Raw genomic sequence first — 22,209 nt, 5'->3', positions numbered from 1 at the left:
AAATTAAGAATCCGAAATGAGTGGATAAGGTAGAACTCCTTCTATTATAAATAACAGTTACCCAACTGAAAGTAAAGAAATAAGATAATTTATTGGACCTCAAGAAACGAGATCCTGAGTAACATTTAAAAAGAAAAAAAAAAGTTTCGAGCCCATGAAGATGAAAGGACTGTCATTAAAGGGAGACAGAAGCCCTGAAAAAAATAGTGTAACAAAAGACAAGAAATTCTTTATTTTCTCTACCCTACTCTTACCCTGAGCCTCCTAGTCTTCTAAGACTCAGTTCAATACTCTTGTTTCCTTTAAAATCATTACTAAGTCTTCAGCCATTACTAGCATTCCTGTCTCTGGTTCCTTTTCTTAGAGATTATGCCAGATAAACTTGCAATGAAGAGTATTCTTTTAATATCATTTGTTGCTGCTTTGTAATTTTTTTATTAGAATCTATTCATATCACATGGGTTTACATATGCAGCTATAAGAGGTAAATATAAGTATGTTTTCTCAAAGATTCATCATAAGAAATTTTCCTTGAATGAATGAAAGTTAGACACATGCATTTTTGTAAGTGCAGATTGAGAATATGTTTTTAAAACATGTTTATTTTTCTACTGGGCCCTATAAGGCCAAAAGAAATCCAGCAAGAAAAGGCAATAAAATGTAACAATACATTCTGTTTTCTTTTTTTTTTTTTTTTTTTTTTTTGAGATGGAGTTTTGCTTTTGTCGCCCAGGCTAGGGTGCAATGGTGTGATCTCCGCTCACTGCAACACTGCAACCTCCACCTCCCAGGTTCGGGCAATTCTCTTGCCCCAGCTTCCCCAGTAGCTAGGATTACAGGCGTGCGCCACCACGCCCGGCTAATTTTTGTATTTTTAGTAGAGACGGGGTTTCACCACGTTGGCCAGGCTGGTCTCGAAATTCCAACCTTAGGTAATCTGCTCTTCTTGACCTCCCAAAGTCTGGGATTACAGGCGTGAGCCACCGCGGCTGGCCAAGCATACTTTCTCTAAGATGCATCATAAACTGTTTTCTTTCAGTGAATGGAAGAATTTAATAGAAAAACACCTTTGTTAGCCGGGCGTGGTGGCTCAAGCCTGTAATCCCAGCACTTTGGGAGGCCGAGACAGGCGGATCACAAGGTCAGGAGATCAAGACCATCCTGGCTAACACGGTGAAACCCCGTCTCTACTAAAAAAATACAAAAAACTAGCCGGGTGAGGTGGCGGGAGCCTGTAGTCCCAGCTACTCGGGAGGCTGAGGCAGGAGAATGGCGTAAACCCGGGAGGCGGAGCTTGCAGTGAGCTGAGATCCGGCCACTGCACTCCAGCCTGGGCGACAGAGCGAGACTCCGTCTCAAAAAAAAAAAAAAAAAAAGAAAAACACCTTTGTTAGTAAACATGGAGAATACGTCATTACAATATTTTTTTCTCTATTGGTTCATATTACATGGGTTTACATATGCATTTATAAAAGACAAATATAAGGAGGCTTTCTTAAAAATTCATAATAAGCTGCTTTATTTCAGTGAATGGAAGAGTTTGATAGAAAAACACCTTTGCAAGCACATATTAACAATATGTTATTAGAACATGTTTCCTTCCATATTGGGCCTCACAAGGTCAAGTAGAGAAATTCAACAATAAAAGGCAAATGGAAGCATTTTTTTTTATTGTCAAGATTCAGAAAGTAATATAAAGTCAGTTGGTATAATGTCTTCTGATGCTTATCTTTCTTTTTCTATTTTTATAGATTCGGGGGGTATATGTGCAGATTTTTTACATGGATATATTGCATAATGATGATGTTTGTCATTGTAGTTTGCCCATAGCCCAAAGAATGAACATTGTACACTATTTAAGCTCTCATCCCCCATTCCCACCTTCTCCTCTTTTGGAGGCCTCAGAATGTATTACTTTGCTCTATATGTCCATGTGAACCCATTCTTTAGCTCCCACTTATAAGTGAGACCGTCCAGCATTTTGTTTTCTGTTTCCAAGTCATTTCACTTACTAGCTCCATTCATGTTGTTGCAAATGACATGATTTCATTCTTTTATATGGCTACACAGTATTCCATGGTGTATGTATACCACATTTTCTTTATCCAACCACCCACTGATGGACGCACGTTGATTCCATGACTTTGCAACTGTGAATAGTTCTGCAATAAATATAAGATTGCAGGTATCTTTTTAATTTCTACTTTTAACTTTTGTCAATACATAGTAGGCATATATATTTATGAGGTACATGAGGTATTTTGATACAAGCATTCAATGTGTAATAATCACATCAGGATAAATGCCATAGCAATCACCTCAAGCATTTATCCTTCCTTTGTGTTACAAATAATCCAATTATACTCTTTTATTTTAAAATATGCAATAAATTATTGTTGATTGCAGTCACCATGCTGCTATCAAATACTAGATCTTACTCATTATACCTAACTACATTTTTGTATGCATTAACCATCCCTAATTATCACCCAACACCTCACTACTGTTCTCAGCCCCTGATAACTGTTGTTCTACTCTGAATCTGAGTTCAATTTTTTTTAATTTTTACCTCCCAAATAAGTGAGAACATGTGAAGATTTTCTTTCAGTGCCTTGCTTATTTCACTTAACATAATAACCTCCAGTTATCAATGTTGTAAATAGATAACATCTCATTTGCAAATGAGAGGATCTCATGCTTTTTAATGGCTGAATAGTACTCCATTGTCTATATTAGCACATTTTCTTTATTCATCCGTCTGTTGATGGATACTTAGGTTGATTGCAAATCTTGACTACCGTGAATAGTGCCACAATAAACATGGGAGTGCAGCTATTTCTCCAATACATTGACTTCTCTCTCTCTCTTTTTTTTCGGTATATACCTAGGAGTGGAATTGCTGGATCACATGGTAGTTCTATTTTCATTTTCCTGACGAACCTCCAAACTGTATTCCACAGTGGCTGTACTAGTTTACATTCCCACCAGCGGTGTACAAGGGTTCCCTTTCCTCTACATCTTTGCTAGCATTTGTTATTGCCTGTCTTTTAGATAAAAGCTGTTTTAACTGCGGTAAGACACTATCTCATTGCAGTTTTAATATGCGTGTCTCTGATGATCAACGATGGTGAGCACTTTTTAATATACCAGTTTGTTATTTGTATGTCTTCTTTTGAACAATGTCTATTCAGATCTTTTGTATATTTTAAAATCAGATTATTAGATTTCTTCCCATAGAGTTGTTTAAGCTCCTCATATATATTCTGTTTATTAATTCCTTGTAAGATGAATAGTTTGCAGATTTTCTCCCATTCTGTGAGTTCCCTCTTCGTTTTGTTTATTGTTTCCTTTACTGTGCAGAAACTTTTTAACTTAAGGTTTTCCTATTTGTCCATTTTTGCTTTGGTTGCCTGTGCTTGTGGTATATGACTCAAGAAATTTTTGCTCAGATCAATGTCCTAGAGAGTTTCCCCCAATGTTTTCTTGTAGTAGTTTCATAGTTTGAAGTCTTAGATTTAAGTATATGAACATTTTTAGTTGATTTTTGTATATGGTGAGAGATAGGGGTCTAGTTTCATTCTTCAGCATATGGATATTCAGTTTTCCTAACACCATTTATTGAAGAGACTGTCTTTTCCCCAGTTTATATTCTTCATACTTTTGTCAAAAATGAGTTCACTGTAGGTGTTTGTATTTGTTTTTGGTTTCTCTGTTCTGTTCCATTGGTCTATGTGTGTCTGTTTTTATGCCAGTACCATGCTGTTTGGGTTACTATAGTTCTGTAGTATAATTTGAAGTGAGGTAATGTGATTCCTCCAGTTTTGCTCTTTGTGTTCAGGAGAGCTTTGGTTATCCAGCATCTTTTCTAGTTCCATGTATATTTTAGGATTGTTTTTTCTATTTCTGTGAAGAATGTCTTTGTTATTTTGATAAGGATTGCATTGAATCTGTAGATTCCTTTAGAAGTGTGGACATTTAAAAATATTGATTCTTCCAATCCATGAACATTGAATATCCTTCCATTTTTGTTTCCTCTTCAATGTTTTTCATCAACATTTTATAGTTTTCATTGCAGAGATCTTTCACTCCTTTGGTTATGTTAATTCCTAGGTATTTTATTTTTTTGATAGGTATTATAAATGGGGTTATTTTCTTGATTTCTATTTTAGATTGTTTGCTGCTGGCATATATAAATACTACTGATTTTCTTATGTTATTTTGTATCCTGAAACTTTACTGTTTATCAGTTCCAATGGTTTTTTGGTGGGGTCTTTAGGTTTCTTTCAAATATAAAAGATTATGGCACCTGCAAGCAAGGATAACTTGACTTCTTCTTTTCCAATTTTGATGCCTTTTATTTCTTTCTCCTGTCTGATTGCTCTAGCTAGGGCTTCCAATAATATGTTGAATAACAGTGGTAAAAGTGGACATCCTTTTACCACTGTTCCACCTCATGTTCCAAATCTCAGAGGAAAGATTTGCAGTTTTTCTGCATTCAGTATGATAGTATCTGTGAGTCTGTTGTATACGGCTTTTATTTGTTGAGTAACGGTCCTTTTATACACAGTTTTTAGAGTGTTTTTATCATGAAGGGATTGTGAATTTTTTTAAATGCTTTTTCAGCATCAATTCAAATAACCATGTTTTTGTCCTTTATTCTGTTGACATGATGTATCACATTGATTGATTTGTATGTGTTGCTTCCCTAGGATAAATCCCACTTCGTTATAACAAATGACCTTTTTAATGTGATGTTCAATTCAGTTTGCTAATATTTTGCTGAGAATTTTTGCATAAATATTCACTGGGATATTGGCCTGAAGTTTTTTGTTTGTTTATTTGTTGTCATTACTGTTATTGTAATGTGTCTTTGCATGGTTTGGTATCAGGGTAATAATGGCCTGCTAGAATGAGTTTGGAGGCATTTATTTCTCCTCTAGTTTTTTGAATAGTTTCAGTAGGATTGGTATTAAATCTTCATTAAGTGTTTGGTAAAATTCAGCTGTGAAGCCATCAGGCCTTTGACTTTTCTTTATTGGAATACTTTTTATTACTGCTTAATTCTCGTTACTAGTTATTTCTCTGTTGAATTTTTCTATGTCTTTATTATTCAATCTTGGTAGGGTATATGTGTCTAGAACTTTATCCATTTCTTCTAGATTTTGCAAGTTATTGGCATATACTTGTTCAGAGTAGCCTCTAACAATTCTTTGAATGTCTGTGGTATCAGTTGTAATGTCTCCTTTCTCATCTCTGATATTATTTATTTGGGTCTTATCTCTTTTTTTTTCCTTAGTCTGACTAAAGGTTTGTAAATTTTATTTGTCTTTTCAGAAAAAAACAACTTTTCATTGTTCTGATTTTTTGAATTTTGTTTCAATTTTGTTTATATATCCTTGGGTTTTTCTTATTTCTTTTCTTCTACCAATTTTGGTTCTGTTTTTTTCTTGTTTTTCTAGTTCTTTAAGAAGTATTATTAGTTGTGTATTTGCTGCACTTTCTCTACTTTACTGATGTAAGTGCTTATAGCTATAAATTTTCCCCCTAGTACTGCTTCTACTGTATCCCATAGGTTTTGGTATGTTGTATTTTCATTATCACTTGTTTCAAGAAATATTTAATTTCCTTCTTAATTTCTTCATTTATCCACTGGTCATTGAGGAGTATATTGTACAATTTCTGCTTTTTTATGGTTTCCAAAATCCCTCTTGTAATTAATTTTCATTTTATTCCATTCTAGAGAGAAGATACTTGATATAATTTCAATTTTTTTTTTGAGTTTTTGAAGACTTATTTTGTGGCCTATATGGTATATTCTTGAGAATGATTCATGTGCTTAGGAGTAAAATGTGTATTCTGCAGCCATTGAATGAAATGTTCTATTAGGGACATTTGGTGTACAGTGCCTTTTCAGTCCAATGCATCTTTATTTTGTCTGAATTATCTTTTCAATCCTGAAAGTTTGATGTTGAACTCTCCAGCTATTATTGTATTGGGATCAAGCTCTCCCTTTAGCTCTAATAATAGTTGCTTTATAAATCAGGGTGCTCCAGGGTTACGTGCATTTGTATTTACAATTCTTATACCTTCTTGCTGAATTGAACCCTTCATTATTATATAATAACCTCTTTGTGTCTTCCCTTTATTTTCAGTCTGTCTTGATAGGTGAGGTGTGTTTCTTTTAGGCTACAGAGTGTTGGTGATTTTTTTAAATCCATTCAGCCACTCTATGTCTTCTGAATAGATAGTCTATTGACATTAAATGTTGTTATTTATACTTAAGGACTTACTTCTGCTATTTGTGTTCTTTCCTTCGAGACAGAAGGTTTTCTCCAGCCCTGGGTAAGTCCAGAGAGTCCACTTGGGATCCAAGGCTGGAGTGAGAAACTTTAGGAATCTACCTGGTGCTCTCTTCTACTCTGGCTGATCTGGCACATAAGCAACAAAACAAAGTCCTTCTTATTCTCCTTTCCCCTTTCCACAAGCAGAGGAGTCTCTCCCCATGGTCAACACTGCCTCAGGCCCACAGCAAATACCACCAGTGTATCAGTCCATTTTCACACTGCTGACAAAGACATATCCGAGACCAGGAAGAGAAAGAGGTTTCATTGGACTTACAGTTCCACATGGCTGGGGAGGCCTCATAATCATGGCAGGAGGTGAAAGGCACTTCTTACATGGCAGGGGCAAGAGAAAATGAGGAAGAGGCAAAAGCAGAAACCCCTGATAAAACCATCAGATCTTGTGAGACTGATTCACTACCATAAGAACAGTATGGGGGAAACTGCCCCCATGATTCAAATTGTCTCCCACCAGGTCCCTCCCACAACATGTGGGAATTATAGGAGTACAGTTCAAGATGAGATTTGGGTAGGAACACTAAGCCAAACCATATCATTCCGCCCCTGGCCCCTCCAAATCTCATGTCCTCACATTTCAAAACAAATCATGCCTTCCCAACAATCCCCCAAAGTCTTAACTCATTTCAGCATTAACCCAAAAGTCCAAAGTGTCATCTGAGACAAGGCAGGTCCCTTCCACCCACAAGCCTGTAACATCAAAAGCAAGCTAGTTACTTCCTAGATACAATGGGGTTACAGGTATTGCGTAAATATAGTCATTCCAAATAGGAGAAATTGGCCGAAACAGAGGTTACAGGGCCCATGCAAGTCTGAAATCCAGCAGGGTGGTTAAATTCTACAGCTACAACATGATCTCCTTTGACTCCATGTCTCATATCCAGATCACACTGATGCAAGAAAGGTAGGTTCCCATAATCTTGGGCAGCTCCACCCCTGTGCCTTTGCAGGGTATAGCCTCCCTCTTGGCTGCTTTCACAAGCTGGCATTGAGTGTCTGTGGCTTTTCCAGGCACACAGTGCAAGCTGTCAGTGGATATACCATTCTGGTCTCTGGAGGCCAGTGGCCCTCTTCTTACAGCTCCACTAGGCAGTGCCTCAGTAGGGACTCTGTGTGGGGGCTCTAACCCCACATTTCCCTCCCAAACTGCCCTAGCAGAGGTTCTCCATGAAAGCCCCGCCCCTGCAGCAAACTTCTGCCTGGGCATCCAGTTGTTTCCATATATCCTCCGAAATCTAGGTGGAAGCTCCCAAATCTCAATTCTTGACTTCTGTGCACCCTCAGGCTCAACACCATGTGGAAGCTGCCAAGGTTTGGAGCTTGCACCCCTGGAAACCATGGGTGGAGCTGTACCTCGGCCCCTTTTAGCAATGGCTGGGACACTGGGATGCAGGGCACAAAGTCCCTAGGCTACACACAGCATGGGGACCCTGGGCCGAGCCCACCAAATCATTTTTTCCTCCTAAGCTTCCAGGTCTGTGATGTGAGGGGCTGTCACGAAGACCTATGGCATGCCCTGGAGACATTTTTCCAATTGCTTTGGGGATTAACATTCAACTCCTTGTTACTTATGCAAATTTCTGCAGCTGGCTTGAATTTCTCCTCAGAAAATGGGATTTTCTCTTCTATCATATTGTCAGGCTACAAATTTTCCAAACTTTTATGCTGTTTCCTTTTTAAAATGTAATGCTTTTAACATCACCCAAATCACCTTTTGAATGCTTTGCCACTTAGAAATTTCTTCTGCCAGATACCCTAAATCATCTCTCTCAGGTTCAAAGTTCCACAAATCTCTAGGGTGGGGGCAAAATGCAACCAGTCTCTTTGCTGAAACATAACAAGAGTCACCTTTGCTCTGATTCCCAACAAGTTCCTCATCTCCATCTGAGACCACCTCAGCCTGGACCTTATTGTTCTTATCACTCTCAGAATTTTTGTCAAAGCCATTCAACAAGTCTCTAGGAGGTTCCAAACTTTCCCACATTCTTCTGTCTTCTGAGCCCTCCAAACTGCTTCAACCTCTGTCTAATACCCAGTTCCAAAGTGGCTTCCATGTATTCAGGTATCTTTTCAGCAGTGCCCCACTCTACTGGTACCAATTTACTGTATTAGTCTGTTTTCAAGCTGCTGATAAAGACAAACCTGAGACTGGGGAGAAAGAGGTTTAATTGGACTTACAGTTCCACATGGCTGGGGAGACCTCAGAATCATGGCAGGAGGCAAAAGGCATTTCTTACATCTCAGCGGCAAGAGAAAATAAAGATGCAAAAGTGGAAACCCCTGACAAACCCATCCTATCACGTGAGACTTACTCACTCCTGTGAGAACAGGATGGAGGAAACCACCTCCAAGATTCAAGTTCTCTCCCACTGGGTCCCTCCTATAACACGTGAGAATTACGGGAATACAATTCAAGATGAGATTTTGGTGAGGACACAGAGTTGAACCATATCAGCCAGTCTACCACCAACATTCACTCAAGGCCCAAGTGGTCTTCGGTTAACTTCTTGTAAATGCCTGGGGCTTTATCTACAGGGCAGTGGGCTCCCCTGTGACATAACACAGGCTCAGAAATGCCATCCAAGAGGCAATGTATAGAATTGTGAACCCCAAGAGCCCATTTGGTGCTCTATCCTACTGTGGCCAAGCTGATACCTAAGCTGCAAGATAAAGTCCCTTTTACTCTTCTATCACATTTTCTCAAGCAGAAGGAGTCTCTTCCCATAGCCAGCATAGCTGGGAATGCACTAGGTCACACCTGAAGCCAGCACGTCTCTGAGTCTCACCCAAGGCCCATGGCGAACTGGCTACCGAGGCTCACCCAAGGCCCACAGTGAGCACTGCCTGGCTACCACTGCTGATTACTCAGGGCCCAAAGGCTCTTTAGTCAGCAGATGATGACTCCCGCCAGGAGTCAGTCCTTCCCTTCAAGGCAGCAGGTTCCCTTCTGGCCTAGGGTATGTCTAGAAATGTGGTCTAGGAGTGGGGTCCTGAAATCAGAGCCTCACACCTCTGCTGGTGTTCTGTCCTACTCTGGCTAAGCCGGTATCCAAGTTGTAAAACAAAGACCTCTTTACTCTTCCCCCTCCTCTTCTCATGAGGAGGGAAGGAGTCTTTCCTGGAGCTGCAAGTTGTACTGCCTGGAGTTTGGGAGGTGCGGTGCAAGCAATCACTCGGCGGACAAAGCTGGTATCTCACTAGGTCACTTGTCCCCCAAGTCTGCTGGCTCTGAGCCCAGCACAGCACCAGGACACGCCCAGGAATTGCAGTCCTTGTGCTTTTAAAGTTTATTTAGAATCCCAGAGCACTTTGGGCAACAGTGGTGAGGCTTGCTAGAATTCAGGTTCTGACGGGAGGATGGGTACTTCTCTTCTGGTTAGGTCTAAATAATCCCTTCACGGGCTCCAGCTGAGTTCTGCCTGGTGTTGCTTTCCACTGTGACAGGGCAGCACTGATTTCTAGAGCAAAATCCCTTTATCACTGTGCTCTTCCTTCCCCAAGTGCACAGATTCTCTCTCTGTGACATGTGGCTGCTGCTGGGGGATGGAAGAGGGGTGACACTGGCAACTCAAGATTGTCTCTCCTATCTTTAGTGTCTCCTTCAGTGATATCACATTAAAACCAGGTACTGTGATTACTCACCTGATTTATGGTTCTTATGAAGGTGATTGTGTGTGTGTGTGTTTGTGTGTATGTGTGTGTTTGTGTGTGTGTGTGTGTGAAACAGAGAGAATAGTTGTTCAGTTTAATATTCCTGCAGTCAGGATGATTAGTGAAGGCTTCTATTTGGACATCTTGCTCTGCCTCCTCTTTCTGCAGGTGTCTTTTTTATATAATGATTTATTTTCCTTTGGGTGGGTACCCAATAGTGGGATTGATGATTCCATGATAGTTCTATTTTTAGTTCTTTGAGAAGTCTCCATCCTGTTTTCCATAGAGGTTGTACCAATTTACATTCCCACCAACAGTGTATAAGCATTTCCTTTTCTCCATATCCTCACCAACAGCTGTTTTTTGTTTTTTGACTTTTTAATAATAGCCATTCTGACTGGTGTGAGATGGTACTTCATTGAGGTTTGAACTTGCATTTCTCTGATGATTAGTGATGTTGAGCACTTTTTCATATGTCTGTTGGTCACTTGTATGTCTTCTTAGTGATTATATGCAATAAATTTGCAAATAAGTGCATTCTTTTGTTATTTTTGTTGATTTATTGTATATTTTATACTTCCTTTTCTAACTAGATTTTAATTTCCTCAAGAATAAGAACCTATCATGCTGTAGTAGCCCTCTAGAGCCTTTTACTGGGCTCACTGTAGTTAGAAAGTAAATAAATATTTCAGTATTAACTATTGACTGTTTCCTTCTATTGCCATTTTCAAAGAGCATCATTTTAGTTTATATTAGTGAGTAATCATAGTGAAGGACACATAAGAAAGATAAAGATGACACATATCAGCCCCAAGTCACTCTCTAACAATGCCCATTTCCATCATTGAGCAATGTGATAATTACTACTCTTCTAAAAGGGAGGTAAATTTAATTTCTTTTTTTCTTCCGTAAATCAAATTTAATTTCCTACTTTAATGTTCTAAGACATGCTTATAATTGTTTTCCTTTAACCTACTCTGTATTTCCGATAAAAACATGGTATGTTACTTAGAAAGAGAGTACTAAATGGGGAAGGAAGAGGCTTTTTTTTTTTCAGCCTTTCATTACCACTGAATTTTACTGTGAAATTGCATGGAAATATTGCTCTCTCTGATCCTCAGTTTCCCTGTATAAAATGAGGTGGTTTGATGTGTAATTTTTTCCAGTCTTAACAGCACAAAATTTAGTGATTTAGTCAAGTAAGTTATTCTGCTTAATGTCTGACTATAGCTTCTGAGAAGTCAAACGCATCGCACAAGACAACAATACATACGTATATATTTTGATGATTAGAAAAAACGAATTTAATAAAAGCACCAAATAAGTATGCAGCTTTACAATAAGTTATAGCAATCAATGACATCTTCTCCCTTTTTTCCTGCAAACAAATGTAGTTCATCTTGGCGATAAGATGGATGTGGATAGACCTATGAACACTGTTGCAACTAATTCTGCTTCGAGCTACCTTGAGAGAATGCTGAGGTTAGCACGACAATGAGGTGAGCAGTAAACTGCTTTTTGAATAGATGGATATATTTCACCTCCTATCGTAAGACTGCCTAATAAGTGAGTCCCTTGAGCATGACTCAGCCTCTATGAAATGTTATGTAATCTTTGAATTTTATCACTTTAATTTAAATAATTCTCCATGTTTTACTTTTTTGACAGATCGCCAAGCTTTGTCATCATAATGCCCTGCTAAAAAATCAGCCCTTCCTCTCAGATGGTTACATATTAGATGTGTCTTTGCTATAAACAGGAACACCTTGCATATGTACTTTATGCCGCCTTTCAAATGAGAAAGGAAAGGAGAATTTCTAGAATTTTCATCGTGCTGGATTCCTAGAAATTAGAGTGTGAATAATGGCCACTGAGTTTCATGTGCAATTTAGTTATATTTGTAAGGTATGTATAAATGTCTGAAAGTCTCACATTCATAAAATGTACCCATCCAGAAACTACTTTCATGCATTTCCAACTATTTAATGTGTAACAACAATAAAAAAATTAAAAATGGAAATTTGTCTAGTCTAATATCATCTGTTTATAAATTTTGTTGTGGGTAGCATTTCCTTTCAGCCTTTGCTCATGAGCAGACATAATTTATGAAGCTGAAGTCAGCATAGAGATGTAATTTTACATTTGGCTTTTCTACATTGCATATTAGGAAACACTTTTTAATTCTGCCTTATAGTCATTAGTGTGAAATGGCAGCTTAACATTCCGTTTCTCACGCTCAAACTCAAGCCAAATGATACTCTTTCACCATTTCTTGTATACGGGCCATGATTTTTGACCTCAGAACCTTTGCATGTGTAGTTTCTAAGTCTCACAATCTAGGTCTATCTCCACATGTCCAAATTCTACTCATTTTTCAAGTTTAAGTTCTACAAGTAAGACTTCAGTGAATGTTTTCCTGATGGCCTTTTGTATACCCCGTAAATAAATACAAATATTATTTATTAATTAGAAATAAGAAGGGCTGGGGGCAGTGGCTCATGCCTGTAATCCCAGCATTTTGGGAGGCCGAGGCGGGTGAATCACCCAGCCTGGCCAACATGGCGAAACCTCGTCTCTACTAAAAATACAAAAATTAGCCAGGCGTGGTGGTGGGCGCCTGAAATTCCAGCTTCTCAGGAGGCTGAGGCAGGAGATTCACTTGAACCCAGGAGGCTGAGGTTGCAGTGAGCCAAGATCGCACCATCGCACTCCAGCCCGGGCAACAGAGAGAGACTCTGTCTCAAAAAGAAAAAAAAAAAGAAAAAGAAAACAAGGAAATAAGAGAAAGGAAGGAAGAGAATAAACCCAGTTTAAATTCCCCATTTTTTGAAATTGTATTCTAGTGCTCTTCCTCTTCTACCATACTGATTACTACCCTCACATAAGTACAATCAATAAGTATTGAAAAAATCTAGATAACGACTTATAATAACAAAAATTAATTTATTTTTAAAATCCTCAACAATACCAATAGGTTTGTTAATAAATCCATAAGTTGTGTTGATTCACCTGGTAGTCAGGAAAAGGGAATTTGAACTGTCATATATTTATTACTTATTTGCTTTCATAAGTTGCGTTGATTCATTTGGTAGTCAGGAATAGGGAATTTGAACTGTCATCTCAGGAGAAAATTCTGCCTAGGACAGTCTGGGCAATAAAGTTATTATTTTTCAGGACCATAACCTATACCCTTCTCTGAGTGTTCTTGAAAGAAGTCAAAACACCGAAGATACATTTGACCCTAGAGTGGACCAAGCCAGATAACTGTATTAATGAGGTGGGTAAATATTACATTTATCACTGCTGCTTAGTAAACAAGGGATAAAAAGGTTTATCTGAGCTCCAGATTTTGGGGAGCAGGTATCCGAAGAAGAGTATTTCTAAAATTAGATTATTCTGTAGAAGAAAAGCCAATAGTCCTATAACCCATTGAGTTTCACATGTGATTTTCACATCTCTCCAGTTCATTCTTATACCTAGTAAGAAAGAGGGGGTTTCTTATTCCCAATTTACAGGTTAGAAAAAATGAGGCTCAGATCATCTTAGAGAGACTTGTGCAGGAGCTTTTCAAACATAGTTCTTCCTCTGACCAAAATCTCACACTTTTTCCCACAATGTAATATTGCTCTAGAAAAATGTCTTCATACAACTGCAAATTAAAGTGTTTACATTTATCAAGGATCTATACAAACTATATATATATATATATATATATTTACACACAAAATTTTGACTAGTGTTTTTTCCCTCTACTCTCTCTCTCCTAATTATGTCCTCAGGGAAATCTCATGAAAAAGCTGCTCATCTTTTTCATGTAACATTCACCCCTTCTTCCCATCTCATCTTTCATATGACATCCACCCCTTCTTCCCATCTCATTTTTCATATGACATCCACCCCTTCTTCCCATCTTCTAAACCAATTTTCTTTTTCTAGGGACAGTAAAATCTGTTGGGCACAACAACGTACAGTGGGTGCTATAATTTCTTCCAGGTGTGAATTGCTTTCAGTGAGAGCTATAGCTCTTTCTAGGCACTGCCACTTTTGCTTGGTCCACATCTGCTTCTTGAGAGCCCCATGTCCACTGCATAAAGTAGCTGTTTCTACTACATTCTGCCATGTTCCAGCCACCCTTGTACACTATGTTCACTAACTCCACCATCTCCACTAGGCCCTGTAAGCCAGTATCATTGAATGTTTTTGTTCAAGTCCTGGAAAATTCACTGGATAGAGTTACGTAATTATTTCTCTTACCCTTTTTATATTTTATTCAGTTAGCAGTATATCAAATCATCAAAGCAATAATACCCTATGCCTTAACTAACCTACAGAAGTTTCACTGAAAATAATTGTCTTATTTATTACCTGTTTGCTTCCTGTCTCGGAGCCAGGAACAGGTTTATGAAAGATCTCTTTGCTGTGACAATTAAAACCTCATTGATCAAACAGTCCTCACTCATTCCTTATCTCTTCTCTTAGACATTTTCTCCAAACGCCTCAGTTTCCCAGGCAGATATCTGAAAGCCTTACCCCCTCATGGTTTACATATGAATTGATATAAAATGTGGCATTACAATGAACAATTAACAGGCTGTAATAAAAGAGAATTCACTTGTTCTTGACTTGCAGAAAATTCTCTTTAATGTGACTCAAACATAATGCTTTAAGATTACATTTCCTTTTTTCTACAGATCAAATTTCACTACTTGGTTCTGCAGTGAATAATATTTGCCTTATCCTAATAATGTAAACACTGCTGAATTTTATTTTTTCAAGTTGTAAGCAAAGCACAAAAGTATCAAATCTGGGCCGGGCACAGTGGCTCATGCCTGTAATCCCAGCACTTTAGGAGGCCGAGGCGGGTGGATCACTTGAGGTCAGGAGTTTGGGACTAGCCTGGCGAACACATAGTGAAACCCTGTCTCTACTAAAAAGTACAAAAATTAGCTGGGCATGGTGGCACATGCCTGTAGTCCCAGCTACTTGGGAAGCTGAGGCAGGAGAATCGCCTGAACCCAGGAGGCAGAGGTGGCAGTGAGCCTAGATCACGCCATTGCACTCCAGCCTAAGCAACAGAGCGAGACTCCACCTTTCAAAAAAAAGGTCTGAAATCTATAAACCATGGAAATGTTAAAATGTTTAAAATGATAAAACTCTTATGAACTAGGAGACAGGAGAGAAGGAGAGATGGGAGTAAGGTTGTATTATGCAAGAGCAAACACTACATCTTTTGTTTTTGGAATCACCTACTACTGCTGAACACTGACGGATCAAGAAATTGAAAAAATTATCTTTATTTCTCAAACTTATGGGCAATGGAGTGAGTAGCTATAGGTGCCCACCAGAAAAACGCAAATCAGAGAAGGTAAACTAAGTCACTTCTGGCAGTGAATCTGCAATGAGGAGGTGGAATAGGAGACTTACTTTTGATTTTATGCTCTGCCTGCCATCTTATGAGAACATTTTAGGGATTAAGTCCTTGGGTTTGCTTTAATAGACTTTAATAAACTTCTTTTTCATTTTCTTATGGAATTCACCTATTCTAGTGATACCCTTGAACTACAGGTTAAGGAGCAACAGCCTGTTGTAACACACAGCAGGGATCCCCAGAAGTTTCTCTCACTACGTGTCTCTGACAGGCAAGAAAGCAAGAAAGATCAGTCACTTGTTGCCATGATGATGCCTAAAGATCAGAAACTAAACCTTTCTTTTTTCTTTTTTCTTTTTCTTTTTTTTTTTTTTGAGACTGAATCTCAGTCTCTCGCCCAGGCTGGAGTGCAGTGGCGCAATCTCACCTCACTGCAACCTCTACCTCCCAGGTTCAAGCAATTCTCCTGCCTTAGCCTCCTGAGTAGCTGGGACCATAGGCGCCCACCACCACATCCAGCTAATTTTTGTATTTTTAGTAGAGACAGGGTTTCACCATGTTGGTCAGGCTGGTCTTGAACTCCTGACCTCAGGTGATCCACTATCTCCCAAAGTGCTGGGATGACAGGCATTGAGCCACTGTGCCCAGGCTAAATCCTTATCTTACCCTGACTTCTCTACCGTCACCTCCTCTGCCTCATTACCCATGCTATTTGCCAGAGCCCAAGACCAGGTCCAGTGATGGCCTCCTGTGATTCCTAAGCAGTATAGTTACTCAGTTAATTATAAACATGCTTTCACAAAATGCATAGCTAAATCCCATGCTCTCCACAAAAGAAAATTTTGTAATGCAGCTAAGTAGAAACATGACACAAGCTTGATGAAGAAACATGGAAATCCCCATATGAAGAAAGAGTGCTGCCTTCAGTCATTTTCTGGTGACTGGTGACTGCGCTGTCTGACAACTTACCCATGCACTGCTTCATCACTTGGGGGAATGCCAGGCACCAGTCCAGCCCTTTGGAGCCACTATATTCATGTTAATAAAAAGTATACAAAAGAAAATTTGCTCTCTTCCAAAATTATAAGGCAAGTGTTTGTTAACTAACCAGTAGCCATACAATTTTTATATCACAACATCTAGGAAGCCCTAAAAAAAAGCATTTGTTGACAGAGAAACTATAAATACATGATCAAAAATGGTCAACTGAATCACCATAGAGATGAAGGGTTTTTTTCCTAAGATCACAGAAAATGAGGATGGAAAGAAAAGCTATGAGTCACTTGCGCATAAAACTTTTACCATCCTCTTTGAAGGTAGAACTATAAAAATATTTTTTCTGTATTCAAATTACAATCCATATGTGATGACTATTAAAAATAGGATATTTTGTGTATCACAAATACTGTCATCAGCTGTTTTTTTTTCAGTCTGTAATGAATGTTATTTTTCCTTGAGGAAAGAATTTTCTAAATTATCTGGATCATCTAAAGCTTATGAAGTGGCAAACTGTTCTTGTCCTTCGTTGACTTACAACCTGCCATGATTTTTTTTATATAACCATAAACACTAAATTTTGGTTGGCCTATATCGTGCATGATACTGATTCTAAGATAGCAAGGGATTAAGTGAATTTCAAAACCTCAGCTCACCAGAAGAAACCCAGAGATTATATCTACCCATATGTGTTTAAACTGCGCAGTCATTAAAAAAAAAAAAAAAAAAAAAAAGTTACCGTAGCTCCAAGCCTGGATGTGATCCCTGATCATCTTTGACATTTTAAAAAACAGAAAATTATTTGGCTTTATTTTAAATGTCACCCCTGTGCAGGTGAGGAATGTATCATTTAAGAGAGCGCAGGAGGGAAGAAACTGTGCGGATGCTCACTGTCTACGGGACGTTTAATAGACTCGACCACATTCTTGTGAAATAGAAATTGGGTATTTGCTGAATCATATAGAGGCAATGATCAAAAGGAAAGCTCTTACTTACTCTTCAGAAACAGTGGGGTGTAGAGGGAAGTTTCCTGGTTTAAGAGGTAGAATGTAGGATTTGAGCCCCTTCATCAGTCACTAGTTCTGAGTCTTTGGACAAGTCAACTACTCCCACAGGCCTCTGTTCCCACATCTGTAAAAGGAAAGTTAACACTAGCTCTTTGGTCACTTCAAAAGCCTTTTATTTCTCAGAAAATCATGAATACCTTATTCTCAGTCTCCCCATTTGTAAAATAGGGCAAAAATTTCATGCTCTGATAATCTCTTAAGCTGTGAGAATATAGATGTGAACCCACTTTGAAAATAAAAAGCTACCAACTTTAAGATGTTAGTTTTATTTATTCATATATTTCAAAACAATAATATATTGGGAAAGATTATTGCCTCTATTTTTCTGAAATATTTATCATTTTATGCTAACCAAGTAATAAATTAAGAAATTTGGCTATACCCTAGTATGTTTGAATTGGTTGGGCTATTTCTTACTTATTCACTCTATGGACATCTTATCTTTTTTTTTCTGGACAAGAGCATGAATAGGTGAGTCTTTGGACCAGTCATCCTCTAAGTCTATATTGAACGCCTGCAGTACAGCCAATGATATAAAGGGAAAATGGCCAGATACAATTATGGTCGTCAGAGTCAGTACTTTTTCTTTTCCCTTTGGAGCAGTATCACACTATTGTCATCTGAGAAATGCGGTGACATTTCATCTCCAGAGGAAAGAAGCCTCACAGCAATTCTGAAGCAGTTTCATGCTTTCTTATGTAGAGCTCTTCTTTGTACTGTCCTTCTTCCATTGTTTACGGTTATAAATTTGGGACTACCTAAAAGGACTTCTAGACTGACTATTCTTTGTGAAGATATCTCCCCTGTCATTCCTTTAGCTGCACAAAATCCTTCCCTACAATCTCTACTGCTACCCTTATCAAACTGAATTTGTCACTATTCACTGTCTTGCCCTTTACTTTCCTACTTCTGCTCATGCTGTTCCTCCACTTGGGCATCCTTTCCCCTAGTCGAGAGTGGCAAATTCTCCATCCTTCAAAGTCTATTGAAATGCCAACTACCGATACAGAATTGCTTGACGTTCTTGAAGGCTTGAATGTTTCCATCCCCTGGAATCCCCTAGCCTTATTTCCGTATCTCATTCAAGACACTTATCACACGTGCTCTTATTGTTTATCTACCACTCTTCTCTGCCCTTTTGGATCAAAGTCCTTTGAGTGGGGGGATGTGAATTATTTCACCTTTATTTCTCTCAATATACTGGTGATATAGATATTTCATATAGAACAAGGTTAAGTGACATGTGCATGTAAAACAGAGGCAGAACCAAGGCTAAAGCAACATCTAGCTCAGCCATCAACTCACTATCCCAGAGGGGTGAAAGTAGGGGCATCACACGACGTTCATCAGCTCTCTCAGACAGATGGGTTTCGTTCATCTTTTCAAAGCCCTGGATGGCTGCCATCCCTGCCCAATAGCTATAGGAGTGGCTGGTGAAGATTTCTACCAGTTGCTTCCCATTAGCCTTGTCTACCTCCATCTGGGGGACTGTCTGTAGCTCCTTTCCCAGGGAGATTGTTCTGATCAGAGACTTGAACTTGCTCAACTCATCCTGGCTGAGTTGCTCCAGAAGAGCCTGCAGGTTGAAGTCCAGCTGTGCAGAAGATGCCATCTTGTCCTGCGTGGGGAGCTCTCCCAATGCCTGGCCCTACCCGCTGGTTCTTACATCTTTTCATATACTAATTGTTTGGGTGAAGGAGAAAGGACAAGATGGAGGAAGGTGAACAAGAAGGCATAATCCATGTTGCTTCCGGGTTCTTCCTCACCAACTTTCCCGTGCGTGGGAAGATGCAGATCAACCGAGCATGCTCCAGGTGATGTCAATCCGAAGAGATCAAAACTTACCCGGCCACGCCTATGGAGACGCCCCTATCACGCCCTTATCCTGCCCACTGCCCTTCCCCTTCCAGTACCAATGCATAAAAGTCTGCCACTGGCAGGAGCCAGCGTGACTTCTTCGGCCCCCGCATTTGTGGACCGGAGAACATCACCCGAGAGCACCGGCGCGACTTCCCTGGCCCCCCACACCTGAGGACCAGAGAACCTCGTCCGAGAGTGTATGCATATTTGCAATAAAAGACTGCCACTTTCTTATGTACTTTGGCCTCATGTTTAATTACTTAGCTCTCCTAAATTAAGTTACATTAAATTAAATCAAAACAGTTAGTGCCAAATTAATTTAAATTAAAACACTAATAAGCATATATTTTTATATCTTTTTAGTAGAAATAGTAATTCAGATTTTTGCTCATTTTAAAATTGAGTTAATTGTCTTTTTATTGCTGAGTTGTAAGAGTTCTTTATATAGTCTAGGGACAGGTCCTTCATTAGATATGCGATATGCAAATCATTGCTCCCATTCTGTGAGTTGTCTTATCAGTTTAATGATAGTGTCCTTTAAGGCACAAATGTTTTTCATTTTGATGAAACCAAATTTATCCATTTTTCTCTTGTTGCTTAACGATGTCATGTCTAGAATCTTTTATGATCTCAGGTCATAAAGATTACCCCTATCATTTACTGTAAGAATATACAACTTTAACTCTTACATTTGGGTCTTTGATATATTTTGAGTTAATTTTTGTATATGGCATGAAGTAGAGTTCCAAATTTATTCTTCTGCATGTATAAGAAGTCGCAGCATAAGCACCACTTATTGAAGAGTCTATTCTTATCCCATTGCATGGTCTTGAAACCCTTGTTGAAAGTCAGTTGACCAGACAAACAGAGAGCCAAATCATGAATGAACTTCCATTCACAATTGCTTCAAAGAATCAGTACTGAGATCCAACACAAGGATGTAAAGGACCTCTTCAAGGAGAACTACAAACCACTGCTCACTGAAATAAAAGAGGACACAAACAAATGGAAGAACATACCATGCTCATGGATAGGAAGAATCAATATCGTGAAAATGTATATGCAAGGTAATTTATAGATTCAATGCCATCCCATCAAGCTACCAAGTTTCTTCACAGAATTGGAAAAACTGCTTTAAAGTTCATATGGAACAAAAAAGGCCTCTCAAGACAATCCTAAGTCAAAGAACAAGCTGGAGGCATCACGCTACCTGATACCAAACTATACTACAAGGCTACAGTAACCAAAACAGCATGGTACTGAGTACCAAAACAGAGAATATATCGACCAATGGAACAGAGACAGGAGTCTCAGAAATAATGCCACACATCTACAGCAATCTGATCTTTGACAAACCTGAAGAGGAAACAAAGAAATGATAGGGAAAAGTTCCCTATTTAATAAATGGTGCTGGGAAAATTGGCTAGCCATAGAGAGTAGAAAGCTGAAACTGGATCCTTTCGCCTCCTTATACGAAAATTAATTCAGATGGATTAGAGACAAATGTTAGACCTGTCTCACAAAATCCTAGAGGAAAACCTGGTATTGGTACCATTTCAGGACATAAGGCATGAGCAAAGACTTCATGTCTAAAACACCAAAAAGCAACAACAGCAAAAGCCAAAATTGACAAATGGATCTCATTAAACTAAGAGCTTCTGCACAGCAAAAGGAAACTACCATCAGAGTGAACAGGCAACCTACAGAATGGGAGAAAATTTTTGAAATCTACTCATCTGACAAAGGGCTAATATCAGAACCTACAAAGAGGGAACACAAACAAGTTACAAAGAAAAAAACCATAGCCCACAAATAAAATTAGGCCGAAAGGATATGAATAGACATTTCTCAAAAGAAGACATTCATACAGCCAACAAACACATGAAAAATGCTTATGCATCACTGGCCATCAGAGAAACAAATCAAAACCACAATGAGATACCATCTCACACCAGTTAGAATGGCGATCATTAAAAAGTCAGGAAGCAACAGGTGCTGGAGAGGATGTGGAGAAATAGGAACACTTTTTACACTGTTGGTGGGATTATGAAATAGTTCAACCATTATGGAAAACAGTACTTAGCGATTCCTCAAGGATCACAGAACTAGATGTCATATGACCCAGCCATCCCATTACTGGGTATATACCCAAAGGATTATAAATTATGCTGCTCTAAAGACACATGCACGTATGTTTATTGCAGCACTATTCATAATAGCAAAGACTTGGAAATCAGCCGTGTCCATCAGTGACAGGTTGAGTTGAAAAATGTAACATACACCATGGAATATATGCAGCCATAAAAGGATGAGTTTCCAGTAGTCGCTGGCCAGGGACATGGATGGAATCCATCATTCTTAGCAAACTATCACAAAGAACAGAAAACCCAAAACACCGCATGTTCTCACTCATAGGTGAGGAACTGAACAATGAGATCACTTGGACTGGGAAGGGGAACATCACACACGGGGCCTATCATGGGAGGGGGGAGGGGAGAGGATTGCACTGGGAGTTATACCTGATGTAAATGACGAGTTGATGGGTGCAGCACGCAACAAGGCACAAGTATACATATGTAACAAACCTGCGTTATGCACATGTACCTACAACTTGTTATATTGTAATGATAAATTTATCTAAAAATAAAAAATAAAATAAACTATGTAGAGGCCCAAAAAAAAAAAAAGAAAGTCAGTTGACCACAGATATACGGGCTTATTTTTGGACTCTCATTTCTGTTTTATTGAGCGATATGTCTGTCCTTGTGCCAGTACCACACTATCTTAATTACCATTGCTTTGTATTAAGTCATGAAATAAGGAAAGGTGAATTGTCATTGTTTGCTCTTAGTTTTCAAGATCATCTTGGCTGTACTGGGTCTATGCAATACTACTTGAATTTTCTAAC

At 38.8% G+C, this 22,209-nt stretch overlaps 1 protein-coding gene across 6 annotated transcripts in view; it reads right to left on the bottom strand.

Annotated features, from left to right (window-relative positions):
- The window catches only part of PYDC2 (pyrin domain containing 2), a 100,644-nt gene that overhangs the window by 24,736 nt on the left and 53,699 nt on the right, over positions 1–22,209 (bottom strand). For 4 of the 6 annotated variants that reach the window (XM_021934986.2, XM_021934985.2, XM_021934987.2 and 1 more), the window contains exon 1: positions 17,371–19,153. The exons of 1 other annotated variant lie outside the window; for it this stretch is intronic. In XM_021934986.2, coding sequence (XP_021790678.1) covers positions 18,634–19,053 — 420 coding nt within the window. In that variant the 5' untranslated portion in view covers positions 19,054–19,153 and the 3' untranslated portion in view covers positions 17,371–18,633. Of the gene's footprint in view, positions 1–17,370; positions 19,154–22,209 lie in introns of those variants that run through there. One more of the 6 variants, XR_644324.4, reaches the window with a different exon arrangement.

Source organism: Papio anubis, chromosome 2 (genome assembly GCF_008728515.1).
Source record: "Papio anubis isolate 15944 chromosome 2, Panubis1.0, whole genome shotgun sequence".
Taxonomy (NCBI): domain Eukaryota; kingdom Metazoa; phylum Chordata; class Mammalia; order Primates; family Cercopithecidae; genus Papio; species Papio anubis.
This window is presented reverse-complemented; position numbering and strand designations above follow the sequence as displayed.